This window comes from Hemitrygon akajei, chromosome 5 (assembly GCF_048418815.1).
Source record: "Hemitrygon akajei chromosome 5, sHemAka1.3, whole genome shotgun sequence".
NCBI lineage: Eukaryota > Metazoa > Chordata > Chondrichthyes > Myliobatiformes > Dasyatidae > Hemitrygon > Hemitrygon akajei.
In genome coordinates, this window is record NC_133128.1 from 122,052,840 (window position 1) to 122,076,552 (window position 23,713).

Sequence of the window (23,713 nt, forward strand, 5' to 3'; positions counted from 1 at the left end):
AAATAATTGCTCACACAGATAAGTGCTGCTGAACAATGATGCCGTCTTTTTTGCATGGTCCACTAAGTTAGGATACTTCCCACTTGGATGAATATATTTTCTATAGAAGTCAAGCACTGACACATCTTCAGAATGAAATTTCCATCTCAGTATGTCGTCACACTGCATCTCAATCAATTCCATTTGAAAAATTTCTGATGCAGTGTCCACTTCCACATCAAATGGACTAGCAAACAGCCTGAACTCATTTGCATGCAAGCGAAAATCAGCAAAACAAAATGAAAACTCTTTTCTGAATTCTTAGACCATATTCACAAAAATGCCTGGATCTTGTGCTTTACTTTTTAGAAAAATGGGAAAATGTGCACAATTTCCTTTTTGAAGCTGGTACACCTACAATTGTAGCTTTCTTTCAAAGGCCACAATATGACCATACATCTCATGTATCAGCTAATTTTTTTTCCTTGAAGTTGTAAATTCAAATTATTTAAATGAGATGTAATGTCCACAAGAAATGCCAAGGTTGCAAGCCAATCAGGATCACGAAAATGTGAAGCATCCTCATTTTTGCTTTCAAGGAATATTGCCACCTCTTCATGCAATGCAAATACTCTTTCCAGCATTGACCCTTGGCTAAGCCAGCATACATTGCAGAATTAAGCCAGGTCCTCATATTCTGCCTCCGCATCTAACAAAAACTGCTGAAACTGGTGATGATTCAATCCACAAGACAGAGTCAGATTCACTGACTTCACAACAAAGTCCATAACAGCATCCGTGGAAATGAGCAGTCAACGTTTCGGGCCGAGACTTTGACTGCTCGTTTCCACGGATGCTGCCCGACCTGTTGAGTTCATCCAGTTTGTTTGTATGTGTTGATTTGACCACAGCATCTGCAGTATACTTTGTGCTTAAAGTCCATTAGTATCCAAGTGTCTTGGAAACTTCGGCACTCAGAGTCTACCTTCCTGCAAAAATTGCCACTGGAAATTTTTTCTTCGATTTTATTTCGAAAAGCGAGTTATTCAACAAGTATCGCAGCACATGTAAATATCTGGATATTTAGCGTGGATTTTGTGTTAAAACACAGTGACGCTGTTTCTGTTTACAAATTTGACTGATCTCATCTAAAAACCTGCGCGTGCACGGACAGTATCTAATACATATTAATAAGGTAGTCTGCCTTTCCGTCATTCGTATATACCAGTGTTTGGTTTGGAACAAAACGGAACCTGGGGCTAGTGTAACAAGACACCATGTATGTCCATCAGTGTGGTCATGTGAAACACCCAGAATAAGGAAAAAAATCACTCGCGAGCTGCATAAGCATAGTATCCCAATATCTGCTCGCGGGCTGGTTCTGCCTACCCCTGGTCTACACTTTCTGAGGAGATTGAGATGGGCAGGTTCGTTGCTCCCTTGCCAACAAATTCCTTAAGCAACACCATTGAGAGAATCCTGTCTGGCCAAGTCTCACTAATCAAGTTCAAAAGGGAGGAGGGAGACCCTGATGATCCTTTCAGTGGTTTTTACCTTTGTCTGTAGGGTCTTGTAGTCCAATACTTTGCAGCTTCTGTATCGCATAATGAAGCAGTCAGACAGGACACTCTCGCAGTCCTCTGGTACAAGACGGTAGACTTTTAATCTCACCATCTACATCAATATGATTTGCACCTTACAGTCGACTGCACTGCACTTTCACTATGGCTTTTGCACTTCCTTCTGCATTCTGTTATTATTTTAGCTTGTTCTACCTCAATGATCTATGTAATCATCTGATCTGTACAGATGATATGCAAGACAAGCTTTTTACTGTATCTCAGTACATGTTACAATAATAAACCAGTTCCAATTTGCTGTTGCAGAGGCATTGCAAGACCAAGCACTTGCCAACTCATGGCTCTGAATGTAGAGGATATGAAGAGAACAGTGCCTTAAGAGGCAAGTACCAGATTGGTTATGCTGAATACAGGGTGATTTTCTGTGCCCACAATAATGAGCTTGAGCAGAATTACAGTGGAGCATAACCAGTGGGTCACTGGGATTGCAAAGACCAGGTTACACAAACATTCAGAACAACACCTACTTGCACTGACTTGGTAAATCCAAGGACGCTAAAACACTTCCCATCTGTTTTGTACTTCATGCACTCCTGATCCACTTGAGAGAATGGAATAATGTCACTACCATAACGGAACCCTGCAAAATAAAACAAAACTCTCAGCTGACCATCTTGACTGAATTTTTCCCAGGGGGAGCAAAATGTATTGACACCAGCAGTGCAATCGACGTACTTACATGAACTTTAGAACTGAGAACACAGAAGAGCATAGAACAGAATAGGCCCTCTGGCCTGCGATGACTGTGTCTACCATGATGTTAACTAATATTCTGCACATGTGCTCTAAACCCCTCAAGCCCTGCCTGCTCCCTTCAACAGCAGAGTCATACAGCACAGAAACAGGCCACTTGGCCAGCCAGTCCATGCCAAGCTAATATTCTCTATCATCCCATCGAACTGCATCTGGACGATAGCACTCCATAAACCATCTATCCACATACTTACCCAAATTTTGCTTAAATGTTGCAATCAAACCCTCATCCTCTACTTCCACTGGCAGCTCGCTCCACCCTCTGAGTTAAGAAACACCCCCATGTTCCCCTTAAACATTTCATCTTTCACCCTGAACACAGGACCCCTTGCTCTAGTTGCACCCAACCTGTGTGGTTAGAGCCTGCTTGCATTGACCCTATCTATAGCCATCATAATTTTGTTTACCTCTATCAAACCTCCTCTCATTCTCCTACAGTCTAGAGAATAAAGTCCTAACCTATTCAACTTTTCCCCCCAGGTCAAGTCCCAGCAAAATCCTTACAAAATTTCTCTGTATTCTTTTAATCTTATTCCTATATTTCTTGTAGGTAGATGACAAGAACTGCACATAAAACTTGAAATTCGACCTCACTAACATCTTATACTACTTCAACATAACATCCCAGCCCTTGTACTCAATACTTTGATTTATGAAGATCAATATGTCAAAAACTCTCTTTACAACCCTACCTACCAATAACATCACTTTAAAGGAATTACGGATCTGTGTTCCCAGGTCCCTCTGTTCGACCGCACTCCTCAGTATCCTACCATTCACATTATAAGTCCTACCATAGCGTTCATCCTAAAGTGCAACTCTTCACACTTGTCTGCATTAAATTCCATCTGCCACTTTTCAGTACATTTTTCCATCTGGTCCAGATTCCTCTACAAGCTTTGATAGCCTTCCTCACTGTCTGCCACACCCCCAATCTTGGTGTTATCTGCAAATCTGCTGATCCAGCGTACCACATTACTATTCAGATCACTGAAATAGATGACAAACAACGGACCTAGTACCAATCCCTGTGGCACTCCACCAGTCACAGGCCTCCAGTCGGAGAGGCAACCATCTACTAACACTCTCTGGTTTTTCCAGCAAAACCAATTTCTAATCCAGTTTACTACCCCATCCTGAATGCCATGTGACTGAACCTTCTTGACCAACTTCCCAGGCGGGATCTTGAGAAAGGCCAGGTAAACAATATCTATTACCTTTTCCTTCAACAATTTTCCCGGCAATCTTATTGAAAAACTCTATAACACTGGTTAGACACATCCTATCATGCACAAAGCCACGTTGACTCTCCCTTTCAGTCCCTGTCCGTCCAAAACCTTGCATATCCGGTCCGTTAGAACACCTTCCATAACTTATTCACTACTAATGTCAGGCTCACCAGCAAGGTTATTCTGAGAGCCTTTCTTAAACAACAGAACAATGTTAGCTATCCACCAAACATCTCACACCTCACCTGTAGCTAAGAGCATTTTAAATACCTCTGCTAGAGTCCTCAAAATTTCTACACTAGCCTTCCACAAGATCTGAGGCTGCTGGCAGGGCACTGTGTATAGGACTTGGGGCGTTACGTTGCAGTTGTACAAGATGTTAGTGAGGCCGCACTTGGATTATTGTGTATAGTTTTGGTTACCCTGCTATAGAAAAGGCATTATTAAGATAGAAAGAATGCAAAGAAGATATACAGGAATGTTACCAGGACTTGAGTGTCTGAGTTATAGAAAGGGGTTGAACAGGCTAGGACTTTATTGCAGATCAGACTCGATAGACTGAATGACCTAGCTCTGCTCCTATGTCTTGTGTTCTCTATTCGGTAGAATGTAGGAAAGAGACAGGTTAACATGTAGAGGTGTATAAAATTATTTGAAGCATCAAAATGGTGAATGCACTATTTTCTATAAAGGGAAAAGGAATCGAAAACTAGAGAACATAAATTTAAGCAACACACACAAAATGCTGGAGGAACTCAGAAGGCCACACAGCATCTATGGGAAAGAGTGCAGTCGATGTTTTGGGTCCTGCTGAAGGGTTTTGGTCCGAAACATTGACTGTACTCTTTTCCATAGATGATCCCTGGCCTGCCGAATTCCTCCAGCATTTTGTGTGTATTACTTGGAATTCAAGTGTCTGCAGGTTTTCTCTTGTTTGAACATAGATTTAAGGTGAGAGATGGGAAATCTGGAATTGGCATTGGTTCATTATTATCTCATGTACCATGACACATAGGACGCAGAACACTGCAGCACAATACAGGCTCTTCAGCCCATGATGTTGTGCCAACCTTAGAATCTACTCTAAGATCAATTTAACTCTTCCTTCCTTCACAGCCCTTCATTTTTCTATCATCCATGTATCTAAGAGTTTCTAAAATTCTTGTAAAGTATCAGCCTCTACCACTGCCCCTGGGCAGGTGTTCCACACATTCACCTGTGTGTAAAACACTTAACCACTGACCTTACCCTGTACTTGCCTCCAATCACCTATAAATTATGCACCATGGCATTATCATTTCCACCCAGATATCTACTTGATCTATACCTCTTTATCTTGTACACCTCTATCAAGTCATGTCTCATCCTCCTTCAATCCAAAGAGAAAAATCCTAGCTTGCCAAATTTATCGTCATAAAACTTCCTCTCCAAACCAGGCAGCATCCTCATTAAACTGTGCTGCACACTCTTGAAAGCTTCTACATCCTTTTGATAATGAGAAGACCAGAACCAAACATGATGTTCCAAGAGCAAACACGAGGAAATCTGCAGATGCTGGAAATTCAAACAACAACACACACAAAATGCTGGTAGAACACAGCAGGCCAGGCAGCAAATTAACTGCTGCCTGGCCTGCTGTGTTCTACCAGCATTTTGTGTGTGATGATATTCCAAGTGTGGACTAACCAGGGTTTTATAGAGCTGCAACATTATGTTCTGGCTCTTGAACTCAGTCCACTGACGAACGAAGGGCAACATATCATACTTCCTTCTTTAGCTACTCCTCTTTTGCTGCTAATATACTTATAAAATGTTTTTAGATTCTTATTAATCCGTTTAGAAATTCATTTTGGCTCTTCTCAATGCAATTATACTTTTCAAGGCGCTCTGTTATTATACTGATTGTTACAGATTCCAGCATCAGATTTATAGGTTGGTAATTCTGTTTTTTTCCCCCTTCTCTGTTGTGTAGTCTCTTTGGTGGTCTCCAATTAACTTCAGAATTGGTACTACTTCAGAAGACAATCACAGAACATCTACCAATTCTAAATTCACCTAATAATATTCAGAATACAAATCTTTCAGGTCCTTTTCTGTTCACCAATTTCTCTAGTACTTTTTGACCAGTACTTAGCTTCTTCAGTTAGAACACAGTGCAGTACAACACAAGAACGGTCGCTTGAGTCCACAATTAAATTAGTAATTAAACACCTGACCAAAGTAATCACTTATGCTAATATGATGTCCTTATCCCTCCAGTCTCTATACATTCATGTATCTTTCTAAGAGCCTCTCAAATGTCTCTTTCGTATTCACCTCTATTACCACCTGTGGTAGGGCATTCAAACGACCCACAATTCTAAAAGGAAAACTTGCTTTGAACATCTCCTTTGAACATAACCCGCTCAGCTTAAATACAGGTGTCCATAGCCTTCTAGCATTTGACATTTCAAACTTGGGGAATGTTATAAATTTCTGCCGGTACCCCCTTAGACTCTGCTGCTCTGGAGAAAACAACCCAAGTTTGCCCACACTTTCCTTATAGCACATTAGCTCTAATTCAGCAGCATCCTGCTAAACCTCTTCTGAACCTTCTCCAAAACCTCCACATCCTTCTTGTAATTGGGTGACCAGGATTGAATGCAATACTCCAGATGTGGCCTAACTAGAGTTTTATAAAGCTGCAAAATAATTCCCTAACTCTTGAATTCAAACCCTTAATTATTAAAGGCAGCATGCCATGTGCCTTGTATACCACCCTTTGAAACTGCCAGTACCTCATTCTTGCAAAACTACAGATTCTCTAATATATCTAGCAGATTTTGTAGATCATCCTTCATGAAGACAGATACAAAGTAATCATTTAATTCTGATGCCATTATACATTCTACCTGGACTTGGTCCTCTAAAATGTTCTGTCTCTTCAGACCTTTGTTATTTGCATAAATCCTTTGCTCGTCAGCCTTTTTGAGTAAAATTTCCTTTGGAAATTTTTGTGCCATAATAAACATATATTTTTGCAAATTAGACTTTGCAATCATTACCAGTCTGCCATCAGAGAAAGTAATGTCAATTAAGTCACTGCAGAATTAGGGCATTCGGCCCATCGAGTCTGCTGTGCCCTGACTGATTAATTTTCCCTTAACTCTATTCTCTTGCCAACTCCCCATGTTTTACACCCTTATTAATCAAGAACCTATCAACTTTTGCTTTAAAATACCCAAGGACTTGGCCTCCACAGTTTCTTTGGCAATGAATTCCACAGATTCAGCACCCTCTGGCTAAAAAGATTACTCCTCATCTCTGTTATAAAGTGATGTTCCTCCACTTCAAAGCTGTGTCCCCTGGTCCTAGAACCTCTCCCCCTACTCCACTATGTCATAGAGTCATATAGCCCAACTGGTTTATGCTGACCAAGATGGCCATCTAACCTAGCCCCATTTGCTTGAGTTTGGCCCAATACCCTTCTAAACCTGTTTCTATCCACGTACTTGTTACATATTTTATCATGTAGTTTTTCCTATATGCTGGAATATTTAAATCTCATTCTGCAACCAAACCTCCGTGATTCAAAATGGCAAATGAGATATTATTGTTTTGTTAATGTTCATGAGTACAGCCAAATGAAGGGGTGTTAGTCCAGCGCCAAGGTGCAAAACATGGTAGCAACAGTATGCACTGTATGTACCTTTTGCTCTGCTTGCACGAGGCACATTTAGCACATCTAAGATACTTAGCTCATTTTCCATCAGTTCAATAATTTTTTGAAAGCTATAAGCATTCTAAACTTTGGCACATTTTAAAAAAACTTTACTGACTATTTATTTCACTTATTACTTTTCTAATTGCTTCTCCCTATCCTATATCAACATTCTATATCAACTATCTGGATGATAATGTGGTAAATGGGATCAGTAAATTTCCGAGTTTGTCACTGTTAATGTTCATGAATACAGCCAAATGAAGGGGTGTTAGTCAAGGGCCAAGGTGTAAAACATGGTAGCAACAGTATGCACTATATGTACCTTTTGCTCTGCTTGCACAAGGCACATTTAGCACATCTAAGATACTTAGCTCATATAAGGTATCAGTAAAGTACAGTCACATTAAAAAAAATACAGTCTAAGATCTTGAGACCATGAATGTTGCAGAAATTCGCAGTCAACCATAATAGAGCTTGTCTTCTGCCAAGCAAACACTGAGAGCAGCACCAACTTCAGCTTGGACACTGTACCATACTGCCTCCAATGCAACACACCGACACTGACATCTCTCTCTGGATGGCTGTAACAGGCGACACTAAGGCCATGCAGTTCCAGCGTCACCCACCAATAAATCAATGAATCTGTACACAACGCTGGAAGAACTCAGCAGGCCAGGCAGCATCTGTGAGAAAAGAGTAGCCAACGTTTCGGGCCGAGACCTTTCATCAGGAGGATGGGTTCCCGTCACCACAACAGGGACCAGGATCCCCTTGTCCTCACCTACCACCCCACCAGCCTCCGGATCCAACACATTATCCTCCGCAACTTCCGCCACCTTCAACAGGACCCCACCACCAAGCACATCTTTCTCTCCCTACCCCTCTCAGCTTTTCGCAGGGATCGTTCCCTCCGCAACTACCTGGTCCACACGTCCCTCCCCACAGAACCCCCACCTTACCAACATTCCGGGCCCCAGACAGTCCTTCCAGGTGAGGCAACACTTTACCTGCGAGCCTGCTGGAGTTGTCTATTGCATCCGGTACTCCCGGTGTGGCCTCCTCTACATTGGCGAGACCCGACGCAGATTGGGGGACTGCTCCATCGAGCACCTACGCTCCGTCCGTCACAATAGGCAGGACCTCCCAGTTGCACCCAATTCAACTCTGCCTCTCATTCCCATCTAGATATGTCCATACATGGCCTCCTTTACTGCCAATGATGAGGCCAAACTCAGGTTGGAGGAGCAACACCTCATCTACCATCTGGGTAACCTCCAGCCTGGTGGTATGAACATTGAATTCTCCAATTTCCGGTAATTCCCTCCCCCTATCCAGGTCCCTCTCTGCCTCTCTCCCCTTTCAACTTTCTGCTTCTTTATCTCTACAGTTCTTTCATGCTTATCCCCTCCCCCTCCCCCCTTTATCTTTCCTCTGATTGGTTTTCCAGCTGGCGCCTCCAGGCCCTACCCCCTCCCCTATCTCTATTACTGGGCTTCGGCCCTCTCTTCCCACCCCCCCCCCCCATTCCTGATGAAGGGTCTCGGCCCGAAACGTTGGCTACTCTTTTCTCACGGATGCTGCCTGACCTGCTGAGTTCTTCCAGCGTCATGTACGTATTCTTTGATCCACAGCATCTGCAGTTGTATTTTTGTGTTTTGAATCAGTGAATCTGATTTGCAGTATTCCACATTAACGATAACCAACAGGATCCTGTGATCACAAGAAAAGCAACTGAGGCAATCACTTGCTGTTACTAGACTCCTCCGACGCTTCTCTGACACAGGCAGCAGTATGATCTGCACCAAGTCTTCAGTTTATCCACAATGAGTAACTCACTGATGGGGAAGATCAGCAGTGATTTTAAGTTCTTAATGTCCAGCAGGGTCTTGTGATCATAAAAATAATGTTTGAAAAGGAGAATAATACCTTTGGTTGACCCCATAAAAGCTGCTGGGATCGAACACGCTGCCATCTTACTGGATTTGTGCATAATGGGCAGTGAGGAAGGCTATCAAAGTTTGCACTGAGATCTGGATCATCTGGAAAAATGGGCTGAAAAATGGCAGATGGAATTTAATGCAGGCAAATGTGAGGTGTTGCACTTTGGGAGGATAAACCAGGGTAGGACTTACACAATGAATGGAAGGGTACTGAAGAGTGCTGGTGAACAGAGTCAAGTCAAGTCAACTTTTATTGTCATTTCGACCATAAGTGCTGGTACAGTGCATAGTAAAAATGAGACAACGTTTTTCAGGACCATGGCTTACATGACACAGTACAAAAAACTAGACTGAACTACGTAATAAAAAAAAACAGAGAAAGCTATACTACAGACCTACACTGGAGTGCATAAAGTGCACAAAAACAGTGCAGACATTACAATAAATAATAAACAGGACAGTAGGGCAAGGTGATAGCTTGGGGGAAGAAACTGTTATATAGTCTGGTCGTAAGAGCCCGAATGCTTCAGAGTCTTTTCCCAGACGGCAGGAGGGAGAAGAGATTGTATGAGGGGTGCATGGGGTCCTTCATAATGCTGTTTCCTTTGCGGATGCAGCGTGTAGTGTAAATGTCCGTGATGGCGGGAAGAGAGACCCCGATGATCTTCTCAGCTGACCTCACTATCCGCTGCAGGGTCTTGCCATCCGAGATGGTGCAATTTCCGAACCAGGCAGTGATGCAGTTGCTCAGGACGCTCTCAATACAACCCCTGTAGAACGTGATGAGGATGGGGGGTGGGAGATGGACTTTCCTCAGCCTTCGCAAAAAGTAGAGACGCTGCTGGGCTTTCTTTGCTATGGAGCTGGTGTTGAGGGACCAGGTGAGATTCTCCATCAGGTGAACACCAAGAAATTTGGTGCTCTTTACGATCTCTACTGAGGAGCCGTCAATGTTCAGTGGGGAGTGGTCGCTCCGTGCCCTCTTGAAGTCAACAACCATCTTTTTTGTTTTGTTCACATTAAGAGACAGGTTGTTGGCTCTGCACCAGTTCATTAGCCGCTGTACCTCCTCTCTGTAAGCTGACTTGTCGTTCTTGCTGATGAGACCCACCACGATGGTGTCATCGGCGAACTTGATGATATGGTTCGAACTGTGTGTTGCAGCACAGTCGTGGGTCAGCAGAGTGAACAGCGGTGGACTGAGCACGCAACCCTGGGGAGCCCCCGTGCTCAGTGTGATGGTGTTGGAGATGCTGCTCCCGATCCGGACTGACTGCGATCTCCCAGTTAGGAAGTCTAGGATCTAGTTGCAGAGGGAGGTGTTCAGGCCCAATAGGTTCAGCTTTCCAATCAGTTTCTGAGAGATGATTGTGTTGAAGAGGGATCCATAATTCCTTGACAGCAGTGTCACAGGTAGATAGGGCCGTAAAGAAAGCTTTTAGCACATTAGACTTCATAAACTGAAGTACTGAGAACAGGAGTTGGGGTGTTATGTTAAAAGTTGTATAAAGCTTTTGTGAGGCCTACTTTGGAATATTGTGTACAGTTCTGGTCACCTATCTAAAGGAAAGATATCAAGAAGATTTGAAAGAGTGCAGGGAAAATTTACAAGGACATTATCAGGATTTGAGGCCCTGAGTTATGGAGAATAGTTGAATAGGCTAGTTCTTTATTCCCTGAAGTGTAGGAGAATGAGGGGAGATTTGAGAGGTATACAAAATAATGAGAGGGATAGATAGGGTAAATGCAAGCAGGCTTTTTCCACTGACTTTGGATGAGACTACAACTAAAGATCATGAGTTAAGGGTGAAAAGTGAAACTTCTTCACTCAGAGGCTGTTGAGCGTGTTGAACAACCGGTCAGCCGAAGTGGTGGATATGGATTTGATTTCATCATTTAAGAGAAGTTTGGAGAGGTACCTGGAAGGAGGTGTATGGAGTGCTATGGTCCTGGTTCAAGTCAATGGAACTGGACAGATTAATAGATCAGCATGGACTAGATGCCGAAGGCCTGTTTCTGTGCTATAGTGTTCTATAAATCTACCCTAAATTCTCCTAGGGGTTCCCATTCTAAAATCACCACCTGCGATGAGAATGCTTCTACTTTGACAAGTGTAACAATGCCTACACCAAGGTCTTTCTGAGTCTTAGCTCATGATGTCTGTCACAATACCCTGCTCCTTCGACCTCTTCCCTGCAGAGTTCCCTTATACCAGAATAAAATAGTTTAGATGTAGAGTCGGGTTATTAATGAGCAGATTAGAGGTTGGAATCAAACAAAATTGACTAAGGAATTGTACAAGGTACCTTGAATAGTTTCTTCCTTGTTAACTTCAGTCTCATTGTCATCATTGAGGCAGTAGACAGTCTCTCTCCTCACATCCTCTTTGCGTAGAGATTTGGCATCAACAGATATCCAGGTCTTCTTCAACTTTTCCTCAGTTACCTGTTCAAAGAGTTTTCATTATGAAGTTGCAAATGTGATAATTATATATTTTACAATGAGGGAGAAGGGCATGATTGCACTGCAGACCCTTTGCATCTTCTCCAATGCAATTCACCAGTTGATAGACGGATAGGATGTAGAATGATTGTTAGAGGGATAACTTCAAGATCTAGTGAGTTTCATCAAAAGGAACAACAAGGATATAAGCATGGAAATTATGTCTTTGGGCCTGTACTCGATGGAGTTTAAAGAACGAGGGGGATCTCATTAAAATCCTCAGGATACTGAAAGGCTTGGCTAGAGTGGACCTAGAGGCGATGCCTCTATTACATAGTACAGCATGGTACAGACCTTTTGGCCCACGACGTTGTGCCAACATCTAATCTACTCCAAGATAATGTAACCTTTCCCTCCTACATAGCTCTCCATTTTTCTTTCATCAATATGCGTATCTAAGTCTCTTAAATGCCCCTAATGCGTCGGTCTCTACCACCACTCCTGCCAGGGCTTTCCATTCACCCACTGCTCTGTGTAAAAGAAAAGTACCTCTAACAACCCCTCCTTCATACTTTCCTCCAATCACCTTAAAACTATGCTCTCTTGTACAGGTCATTGCTGCCCTGGAAAAAGAGGTGTTGTCCATCCACTCTGTCTATCCCTCTTGTCATCTTATCCATCTGTATCAAGTCACCTGTTAACCTCCTTCGATCCAAAGAGAAAAGCCCTACCTCGCTCAACATTACCTCACAAGACATGTTTTCTAGTCCAGGCAGCATCCTGGTACACCTTCTCCACGCCTCACTAAAACTTCCACATTCTTATTCCTATAATGAGGTGACTAGAAATGAACACAACTCCAAGTATGGTCTAACCAGAGTTCTTTAGAACTGCAACATAGCCTCGCTCCTCTTGAACTCAATCTCCCGGCTAATGAAGGCTACACAACATGCAGCTTCTTCACCATCCTATCAACTTGCATGGCAACTTTGAGGAATCTATGGGAATAGACCTCAATATCCCGCTGTTCCTGTCAACGCCCTGTTGTAATCTATGACAACCTTTGACATTATCCCCAGTGCCACCAACCTTCGTGTCATCTGCAGATTACTAACCCACCCTTCCACTTCCTCATCTGAATCATTTATGAAGATCATAAAGAGCAGCATTCCTGTGCTATACTGTTCTAAATGCTAATATTGGGAAGTGTGAGATTATGCACTTCAGTGCGAGGAATCTGGACACAGACTGTCATTTAAATGGAAAAAGATATCATACAGGTGAAACCAGAAAGATTTAAGTGTTCTTATGCACAAATCACAAAAAGTTATCAGGCAAGTGCAGCAAGTAGTTAGGAAAGCAAAGGCCATTATTTCAAGGGTGTGGAATTTAGAAGTATTGCAAGAATTGTATAACATATGGTGAAAGCATAGCACTGTGCACAGCTTTAGGCCCCCTTATCTAAAAAGGATATGCTGGCAATGAAAGTAGCTCAGAAGAAATTTGTTATAACAAATACCTCATCCCAGCAATTGGCCTATCACGACAGCTAAGGATGTTGAAGAATGAGGAATGATCTTGCTGAAATTTTTAAGATCCTGAGGGGCAGAACAGATGTCAAGGTGTTTCCACTGGTGGAAGAATCACGAACTAGTGAATAAACCAACAAGATTAAACTGAGGTGCACAGGGATTTATTCTCAGTGGCTGGTCCATTTCTGAAATTCTCCTCTCCAGAAGGCTGTGAAGGCGAGATTATTGGGGGCATTTAAATAGAAGGTAGAAAATTGTTTTATAAATCAGGAAACAGAAGGCGAGGGCACACTTCCACAGAGGAGGCGATGATGTCTCTGGAACATGAGCTAAGATTGTGATGAATGGGCTTAGGAACTGATTAGTCTAATTCTCCTCATATTCTTATGTCCACACAAACTCTTCAATCCCAATTGTTACGTACCCGTGACACGTGACAGTGGTATCCTTATCACGTGACTGGGGTTGAAGTTATACTGGACTTGAGGTAATGGTCTTGTGATGGTGGAGTGACGTCATTTTCCCGCCAGTAGAGGTCATGTGACAGGTTTTTTTTTTACACAGGGTATAAGAGGAGGACCCCACCCTGTGGGGAGGGGCAGCTCGTGGCTGGATTTGCCAAGTTGACTTCATGCCACTGCGTGATTTAATGGTATGACGCAGTTTAGTTGAAAAATGAAGTTTTATCTAATGCCTAAAGTTTAAAAGGTCATTGCCAGCAGTTTCTTTACTGTGGAGAGTGAAGATAAAAGTTCGGGAGTTAAAGATCGAGGAGAATCGAATTTCGACGGTGGAATGGTTTCGACCTTGTGTGATCCTCATTTGGAAGGATTTCGTTGACTGTTCTCGTGTTAATCTCTGCGGGATAGCAGGAGATTGAGGACAGTGTGGAAGAAAAGGTCAGTGCCTTTAAACCGTTACGTTTCATAAAATTCTACATGGGAAGAGTTTGACGCCGGGGATTGAAGGAAAACGACGTGGAAGAGAATTTAAATCACCTTAAAAAGTCTCTCCTTTTAAATGGACTGAGCATTTTGAACTTTTGGTAACATCGCTTTAAGAACTGTTTAAGCTGCTGCACAGCAGCTGTTTTCCGGTTACGTTAGTGCTTGTTTACTTTTGGGGGGTTTGTTTTCAGTGTTTAATAAACGTGTTATTTGTTACAAAAACCCTTGCCTAACTCACATATATTTATTGTTGCCGGAATACGTAACATAAATATGGGGGCTGCGTCTGGATTGGATCGTTTGAGTTTAAATGCTTGTTAACTTTTGAGTCGGTGTTTTGGAAACGGGGAATACTCGATTCTTTTGTTTGATTGGCTTGTGAGTGGTATTCGGCAACGATGAATATTGATGAGTTTCTGGATTCTCCAGACGCGGAGTTGTTAGCGAAGGCGAAAAAGACGGAGGTGACTGAGATAGCTAGTAGATTGCAACTTAAAGGTATTTTGCAGACTACATCAAAAGCTGTTATACAGAGAAAAATCGCATCTCACTATGTGGATTCGGTTGTTTTTGATGATTCGGTTTTAGAGTCGTTTCCAATAAGTAATTTGGAGATGCAGTTGCAAATCGAACAAATGATGTTAGAGCGTTGTAAATTAGAAGCTGAACAAAAACAGAGAGAGTTTGAATATGCAATGGAGGAATTAAGGTCTGGGAAACAGTCTTCTGGTTCTAAAAAACCGTTTGTTGCTAGTCAAGAAATTAAATTGGTCCCTCCATTTAGTGAAACAGAAGTGGAAAGATATTTTCAACATTTTGAAACTATTGCTCGGATGTCAGAGTGGCCGAGAGATAAATGGTCAGTGTTGTTACAGAGTGTAATTAAAGGCAAAGCACAACAAGTTTACACAGCTTTAACTGCTGCGCAAGCATTAGATTATGATATTGTAAAAACGCATATTCTCAAAGCGTACGAATTAGTCCCAGAAGCTTATAGAGAAAGATTCAGGAGTTTGAAAAAGTCTGTGGAAAAGACTTACGTGGAATTTGCCTATGATAAAGCTATGTGTTTTGAGAGATGGGTTTCTTCTAAAAATGTAAATGGGGACTATGATACATTGAGAGAGCTGATTTTAATGGAGGAATTTAAAAGAAGCATTCCTGTTGAAGTAAGGACCTACTTAAATGAGAGGGATACTGATAAATTGCAGGACTGTGCTAGATTAGCTGATGAGTATGTTTTAATCCATAAGAATAAATTTCCTCAGGGCAGAATTTTTAAGAGGAAAAATAACATGGAGACTCAAGGTAAATCAGAAATTAAATCAGAGGTTAATGAGAAAGGTAAGGAGGAAGGAAAACCTGTGAAGGAAAGACAGTTTGGTCTTATTTGTAACTATTGTAAGAAGCCTGGCCATGTAATAGCTAACTGTTTCAAACTGAAAAAGAAAGAGAAGGAAGCAGTTCCAGATGCTTGTGTGCAACATACTGAAGCACCTGTAAAATTACAGGGTTTGATAAACACAAATGAGGCTTTGTTAGAGTCTGACCAAGTTAGAAAGGGATATGATCATTTTATAACTGAAGGGTTTGTATCCTTGAAAGAAGGATCTACTCTGGTGCCAATAAAAATCCTTAGGGATACTGGAGCTTCTCAATCACTGCTGTTGGACAGTGTATTGAAGTTTAATGAAGAGAGTGATACTGGTGAGGTAAATTACGTAAGAGGTGTTGGGAGTGATTTTATGCCTGTACATTTACATAAAGTAAATTTAAAGTCAGGGTTAGTTACAGGATTTGTTAAAGGAGGACTATAGCATAGCTTACCTGTGAAGGGTATTTCTTTATTGTTAGGTAATGACTTGGCAGGTGGACAAGTTTTTCCTGAAGTGCATTTGACAATGGAGTCAGAGGAACCAGAGATGAATTCTAACACAGATTCTTCCTGTGTTGTGACTAGAGCTATGGCTAAAAAGATTGATGTGCAGAATGAGGTTGTTACTCATGACTGTTCAACTCAGGATTCGAGTTTTGAGGATGTGTCAGAGACTTTCTTACCTTCGTTGTTTGAACAAGATTCTGGGAGTAAGTCTGACTATGAAGATTTATCTCTGTCTCGGAAGGAGATGATAGCAGAGCAGAATAGAGATACTGAGATTATAAAATTAAGAGAACAAGCTTTACTAGATAGTGAAATTGAGAAGGTGTCAGTAGGATATTACTTGGAAAAAGGAGTATTGATGAGGAAGTGGAGATCGCCTACAATTCCTGCAAGTGAGGAATGGAATGTTGTTTACCAGGTAGTTGTTCCTAAAGTTTATCGGAATGAGATTTTGACTTTAGCTCATAGTGTGCCTTTAGGTGGACATCAAGGGGTAAGGAAAACTGTGGACAAGATTTTAAAATATTTTTACTGGCCTGGTCTAAGAAAAGATGTGGCGATGTTTTGTAAGACGTGCCATACTTGTCAAATTGTGGGTAAACCAAATCAGGTTACACCAGTAGCTCCATTACAACCTATTGCAGCATTTGGTGAACCGTTTTCTAAAGTTATTGTAGATTGTGTTGGTCCATTGCCAAAGACAAAAACTGGTTATCAGTATTTGTTGACTATCATGTGTACTTCGTCTAGGTTTCCAGAGGCAGTACCACTTAGGAATATAAAAGCTAAAACTGTGACAAAGGCTCTTATAAAATTCTTTACTTATTTTGGATTACCTAAGGAAATACAAACTGATCAAGGCAGTAATTTTAAGTCTGGATTGTTTCAACAGATAGTTTATAAATTGGGAGCTAAGCAAATCACTTCGTCTGCATATCATCCAGAGTCGCAAGGTGCCTTGGAGAGGTTTCATTCCACCCTCAAGAATATGATTAGGACATATTGTGTGGAAAATGAAAGTGACTGGGATGAGGGTATAAACTTACTTTTATTTGCAGTAAGGGAATCGGTACAGGAATCTTTAGGTTTTAGTCCATTTGAACTTGTGTTTGGGCATAGAGTTAGAGGACCTTTAGCTTTATTGAAAAAACAGTGGATTAGTAAGGAAGTACACACTAATTTGTTGGACTATGTTTTGAAATTTAAGGACAGGTTACATAAAGCTTGTAGCTTAGCCAAGGAAAATTTAAAGTTGGCTCAGGAGAAAATGAAAACTTGGTATGATAAAGAAGCTAGGATGAGGATGTTTAAGCCTGGAGATAAGGTGCTGGTTCTTTTCCCAGTGCAGACAAATCCTTTACAAGCTAGATTTCATGGTCCTTATGAAATTGTGTCTAGAATCAATGATGTGGATTATGTAATAAAAACTCCAGATCATAGAAGGTCAACACAACTTTGCCATATAAATATGATTAAACCATATTTTGAGAAACAATCTGATACTGTGACTGTTATGGTTAGTGAGAATGAGTTTGATTTAACTAGGAACATGATAGATGATTCATCTGACTTTCATTCTAAATCCAACATTGTTTCTGTTAGGTTACCTAATTCAACCATTCTGGAAAATATGGATGAGAAATTAGCACATTTACAGCTAGAGCGGAAACAACAGATGAAGGAATTAATTTTTAAGTATAAGGATTTGTTTCCAGATGTTCCGAGAAGGACTACTATAGCTTCACATGATGTAGATGTTGGAGATGCCAAACCTATTAAACAACATCCATATAGGATGAACATGGAAAAATGTGAACTTGCTGAGAAAGAAATTGAATACATGTTCGAGAATGATATTATTAGACATTCTAACTCGAATTGGAGTTCGCCATGTGTTATGGTGCCAAAACGAGATGGTAGTATTTGGTTTTGTACGGACCATAGGAAGGTGAATGCTGTAACGAAAACAGATGCATATCCAATTCCTAGAGTAGATGATTGTGTAGATAAAGTTGGAAAAGCAAAGTTCCTTACAAAGATTGATTTATTGAAAGGGTATTGGTGTGTTCCATTAACGGACAGAGGTAGAGAGATTTCTGCATTTGTAACTCCATCTGGGTTATATGAGTATAATGTTCTTCCATTTGGGATGAAGAATGCCCCAGGTACTTTCCAGAGGATGATTAACTCTGTGATTCAGGGATTGAAAGATACTGATGCTTATATTGATGATTTAGTGACAGGAAATGATACTTGGGAAGCACACATTATTGCGATGGAGAAATTGTTTGAAAGGCTTTCAAAAGCTAACTTAACTATTAATTTAGCTAAGAGTGAATTTGGACATGCTACTGTGACTTACCTTGGTTATGTTGTGGGTCAAGGTAAGGTAGCTCCTGTTCAGGCAAAAGTTCGGGCAATTTTAGAGATTCCCACTCCAACGGGGAAAAAAACTCTTAGAAGATTTTTGGGAATGGTAGGATATTATCGAAAATTTTGTAAGAATTTTGCTAATGTTGCCCTTCCATTAACTAACCTTCTGCAGAAGAATGTGAGGTTTGTGTGGACAGTGCCTTGTCAAGAAGCATTTGAAAAATTGAAAACAATGATATGTCAACAACCTGTGCTTAAGGCACCTGACTTTGAAAAACCTTTTTCATTAGCTGTAGATGCTAGTGATGAGGCTGCGGGAGCAGTATTAATGCAAAGGAATGAGGGTGATGAGGTTGATCATCCAGTAGCTTACTTTTCTAAGAAATTTAATAAGCATCAAAGAAAATATTCGACAATAGAGAAAGAATTGTTATCTCTTGTTTTAGCTTTAGAATATTTTGAGGTATATGTTGGTACAACTCAAAGACCACTTATTGTTTACACTGATCATAATCCGTTAGTTTTTCTGAGTAAGATGAAAAATAAAAACAGAAGATTATTAAATTGGAGTTTGATGTTACAAGAGTACAATATTGTGATAACTCACGTTAAAGGTAAAGATAATGTGGTTGCTGATTGTCTATCTCAATGTTGAATGTACAATGTAATTTTTTTTTGGAGTGGTTTTTGTTTTAATTGTAACACTCCTACTGTATTGTGAGTTGTAAGATGTTATATGATGGTATTGTATATTGTGTATGTTATATAATTTATACATTTGTTTTTCTTGTAAGTAATTGTTAAAATTTTTGTTCTTGTCAGACCAAAAACGTTTTTTTTGGAGGGAGGTGTTACGTACCCGTGACACGTGACAGTGGTATCGTTGTCACGTGACTGGGGTTGAAGTTATACTGGACTTGAGGTAATGGTCTTGTGATGGTGGAGTGACGTCATTTTCCCGCCAGTAGAGGTCATGTGACAGGTTTTTTTTTACACAGGGTATAAGAGGAGGACCCCACCCTGTGGGGAGGGGCAGTTCGTGGCTGGATTTGCCAAGTTGACTTCATGCCACTGCGTGATTTAATGGTATGATGCAGCTTAGTTGAAAAATGAAGTTTTATCTAATGCCTAAAGTTTAAAAGGTCATTGCCAGCAGTTTCTTTACTGTGGAGAGTGAAGATAAAAGTTCGGGAGTTAAAGATCGAGGAGAATCGAATTTCGACAGTGGAATGGTTTCGACCTTGTGTGATCCTCATTTGGAAGGATTTCGTTGACTGTTCTCGTGTTAATCTCTGCGGGATAGCAGGAGATTGAGGACAGTGTGGAAGAAAAGGTCAGTGCCTTTAAACCGTTACGTTTCATAAAATTCTACGTGGGAAGAGTTCGACGCCGGGGATTGAAGGAAAACGATGTGGAAGAGAATTTAAATCGCCTTAAAAAGTCTCTCCTTTTAAATGGATTGAGCATTTTGAACTTTTGGCAACATCGCTTTAAGAACTGTTTTTGCTGCATCACTTTAAGAACTGTTTAAGCTGCTGCACAGCAGCTGTTTTCCGGTTACGTTAGTGTTTGTTTACTTTTGGGGAGTTTGTTTTCAGTGTTTAATAAACGTGTTATTTGTTACAAAAACCCTTGCCTAACTCACATATATTTATTGTTGCCGGAATACGTTACACAATGCCTCACACTCTCTACTCCCACTGTAGCTATGGTGCTGCCCATCTTATCCTGAGGCTCTCTACTCATATTGCCCCTCACTCCCATTGTTCCCTAGATCAGCTCTTTGCCAAACCCTCATTCATTATGAAATGTTTTACTTCCTCGATTTCAAGATAAAGTTTACAACTTACAGCTTTGTATGCCACAATGTTAATGGTGATTCTGGAGCCAACGGTGAGTTGACATGGCCATGCCATAGGCCTCCTTTCTATTTTCTTAAAAATGGACAATTGTTCAACACTTCCCCTAATATAAGAGAAAATAAATGTAAATTTAAAATAAAACTACATTATACAATAAATTCACAGATGAGGAACTGGACTTCAAATACAATTGTTTGGTGATACCTTGGCAATTTGGCTTGAAAGGTTATTAGATAGGATTCTTAATAGCAGAATAGATTTGCCTGCAGATTCCTGGTACACTTGCACTAACGGAACAGTACAGCACAGGAACATGACATTCACCCCGTGATGTCTAGGCTGAGCACAACACCAAATTAAACGGATCCCTTCTGCCTGCACATGATACTTACTCCTCTGTTCCCCCATGTTCTCATGCCTGATGTAAAAGCCTCCTCAGCACCATGATCATACTTGCTTCCGTTTCGACTCCTGGCAATGCCTCGTGATGCACCACAGGTCACCGACCCCTGGCAATACCTTGTGATACACCAATGGTCACAGGATTCCAATGGAAAAAAGCAAAACTTCACAATCACCCTCTTTCTCCTGCTACCAAGCTAATTCTAGATCTAATTTGTTGATTCTGGATGAGGTGGAGTTTGCACAAGCCAGACAGAACTGTTACAATATCCCACACAGGAATCTGTTGATCCTTTTGGAGAGAGTCACAAAATCAGGTCTATCCTCAACCTTCTCTGCAAATCCAGGCCTGGAAGAGCAAGGTGACCTGTCACAATGATGACCATCCAGTAGAACTTGCATCCACTGTAACAAAATACTTTGAGAGACTGGTCATGTTTCAGATCAACTCCTGCCTCAGCAAGATGTGGACTTGCTTCAATTTCCTTCTACACAGACACCATCTTGCTGGTTCTGGACTCTGCTCTGGGCCATCTGGAAAATAATGTGTTTCTCAGCTTGCTGTTCAACACCATCACCCCTTCAAACTTCTCATCAAGCTCCAGGGTCTGTACCTCCCTCAGCAACTGGATCCTTAACCTCCTGACCAGGAGTCTACAAATAGCCCGAATTGGAAACCTCATCTCCTCCTCACTAAACATCAGCACAGGTGCATCTCAGAGCTCCATGGCTAGCTCCTTAATCTACTACACCTAAGACTGTGTGGTTAAGCATAACTCCACAGCAATCTACAAATTCACCAAATATTAGCTTTACAAAGATAAGAAGATTAAAGGTAAACTTTATTAGTCACATTGAAACATACAATTAAATAGGTCACTTGTATCAACAACCAACAAACACAGTCAAAGGATGTGCTGGGGGGGGGGGGGGGTGGGGGGGCAGCTCACAAGTGCCACCATGCTTCTGGCCAACATGGCATGCCCACAACTTACCATATGTCCCTAACCCATACATCTTTGCAATGTGGGAGGAAACTTGAGCACCCGGGGGAAACCTATGTGGGCACGGGGAAAACATACAAACTCCAGGAACAGAACTCTGATCTCTGGCACTGTAATTCATTATACTAACTGCTGCTATGGGGTGTCTAGGGAGGGGTAGCACCTCTGGTGGGGGGGCCTGCCGTGCCCTTTTTCAGGGCAGCTCGTCCACCTTTGGTCCCCACCTGGCGCTCAGCTCTCACCTGTGGCTCCAAGTAGCTGTAACACACGCAGCGGCCACACCCCGGTAAACTGTCTCGGCAGACGGGCCAAACCAGGTGAGGGTAGCCGATGGGTCTTCGACCCTCGGTGAGGTAGGGGATCTGCCTAACCCAGCGTGTGAAGTCTGGCCCTGGCAGATTGAGCGGAGGAGACTGATTAATGGTCCAAAGGTCAAGAAGGCAGGCCAGCAGGCATTGGTGGAGCGCTAAGAGCACGACAAGGCACTTAGACGTCCTGGTCATCCACTGCAGGATGTGGTGATCTCTTTAAACTCACCCGGCAGAAGGCAAAGGGAAACCACTGCTGTAACTTGTTGATTACATGATTTCCCAATATGTCAGAACGGCGTGGAGGGAAATCGTCCACCAACTGGAAATTCCAGATGCGATCTACGATAATGAGCCGCTGCACTACCATGCCACCAATGACATCACCATTGTCAGCAAAATCACAGAGCTGGTCGAGTGGTGTAGTAACATCAACCTTGAACTCAGCGTCAGTAAAACCCTCAATTTGCACTAATATCATAAGGCTTATTTTACCTGGTAGGTCTAATTTATGTTAATTTAAGGTTTACATAATTTACGTTTATAAAACACTGTGTTGTACATTGCAACTAATTCTTATGGTATTTATAAGCTGGGTACTGTATATACAGTATACCCATGAGAATAAACTTGAACTCATAACCTAACTAGCAAAAACATCTCCTCTACGATCTCCATCAGCACAGGTATACCACAAGGCTGTGTGCTCAGCCCCCTGATCTGCTTGCTTTATCCAAAGCATAGCTCCAATGCCATATATCGGTCTGGTAATGACACCACTGTCATTGGCTGAATCAGCATATAGGAACGAGACTGAAAATCTGGCTGAGTGGTGCTACAACAACGAAGTCTCACTCAATGTCAGCAAGACCGAGAAGCTGATTATTGACTTCAGGAGGAGCAACCTGGAGGCTTGTGAGCTAGTTCTTATCAGAGGATCAGAGATGGAGAGGGTCAGCTACTTTAAATTGTTTGGTATTATCATTTTAGAGGATCTCTCTTGAGTCCAGCATGTAAGTCCCAGTACAAAGAGAACATGACAGCACCGAAGAAGCTTGTGAAGATTCAGCATGACATCCAAAGATTTGACAAACTTCTTTAAATGTGTGGTGAAGAGTATATTGACTGGTTGCATCACAGCATAGTATAGAAACACCAATGCCCTTGAACGGAAAACCCTACAAAAAGTAGTGGTTGCAGCCCGGTCGGTCCATCACGAATAAAGCCTTCCCCATCACAGATTGTATATTGAGTTAGTACAAGGGAAAACAATAAAAAATATAGAATGAAGTGTTAACAGTATAGAGAAAGTGCAGTGCAGGTAGACAAGAAGATGGAAAATCACAACAAGGTAGATTGTGAGGTCAAGAGTCCATCTTATTGTACTAGGCAAGTATTCAATAGTCTGGGAAGCTGTCCCTGAGCCTGGTGATATGTGTTTTTAAGTTTTTGTACCTTGTGCCTGATAGAACAGGGATAGAACAGAGAACACTTAGGATAAGTGGGAACTTTGATTGTGTTGGGTGCTTTATTGAGGCAGCAAGAAGTATAGACAAGAGCACATGGAAGGGAAGCAATTGGTGATGTTCACTCAGGAACTTGAAACTCTCAACCTCAGCACTCTTAATGTAGACAGTCAGCTTGTGACTGTCCCCCCTTCCTGAAGTCAATGACCAGGTATTATGTTTTTCAGACATTGAGGGAAAGGTTGTTGTCA

The 23,713-nt window shown here is 41.6% G+C and overlaps 1 protein-coding gene across 1 annotated transcript in view; it reads right to left on the minus strand.

Moving 5' to 3' along the window:
• xrcc5 (X-ray repair complementing defective repair in Chinese hamster cells 5) overlaps positions 1-23,713 on the minus strand; it is a 128,061-nt gene that overhangs the window by 56,141 nt on the left and 48,207 nt on the right. Inside the window, exons 7-9 of the mRNA XM_073046346.1 lie at positions 20,271-20,385; positions 11,551-11,689; positions 2,087-2,199 (exon numbers count right to left, since the gene is read on the minus strand). Coding sequence (XP_072902447.1) covers positions 2,087-2,199; positions 11,551-11,689; positions 20,271-20,385 — 367 coding nt within the window. The remainder of the gene's footprint in view (positions 1-2,086; positions 2,200-11,550; positions 11,690-20,270; positions 20,386-23,713) is intronic.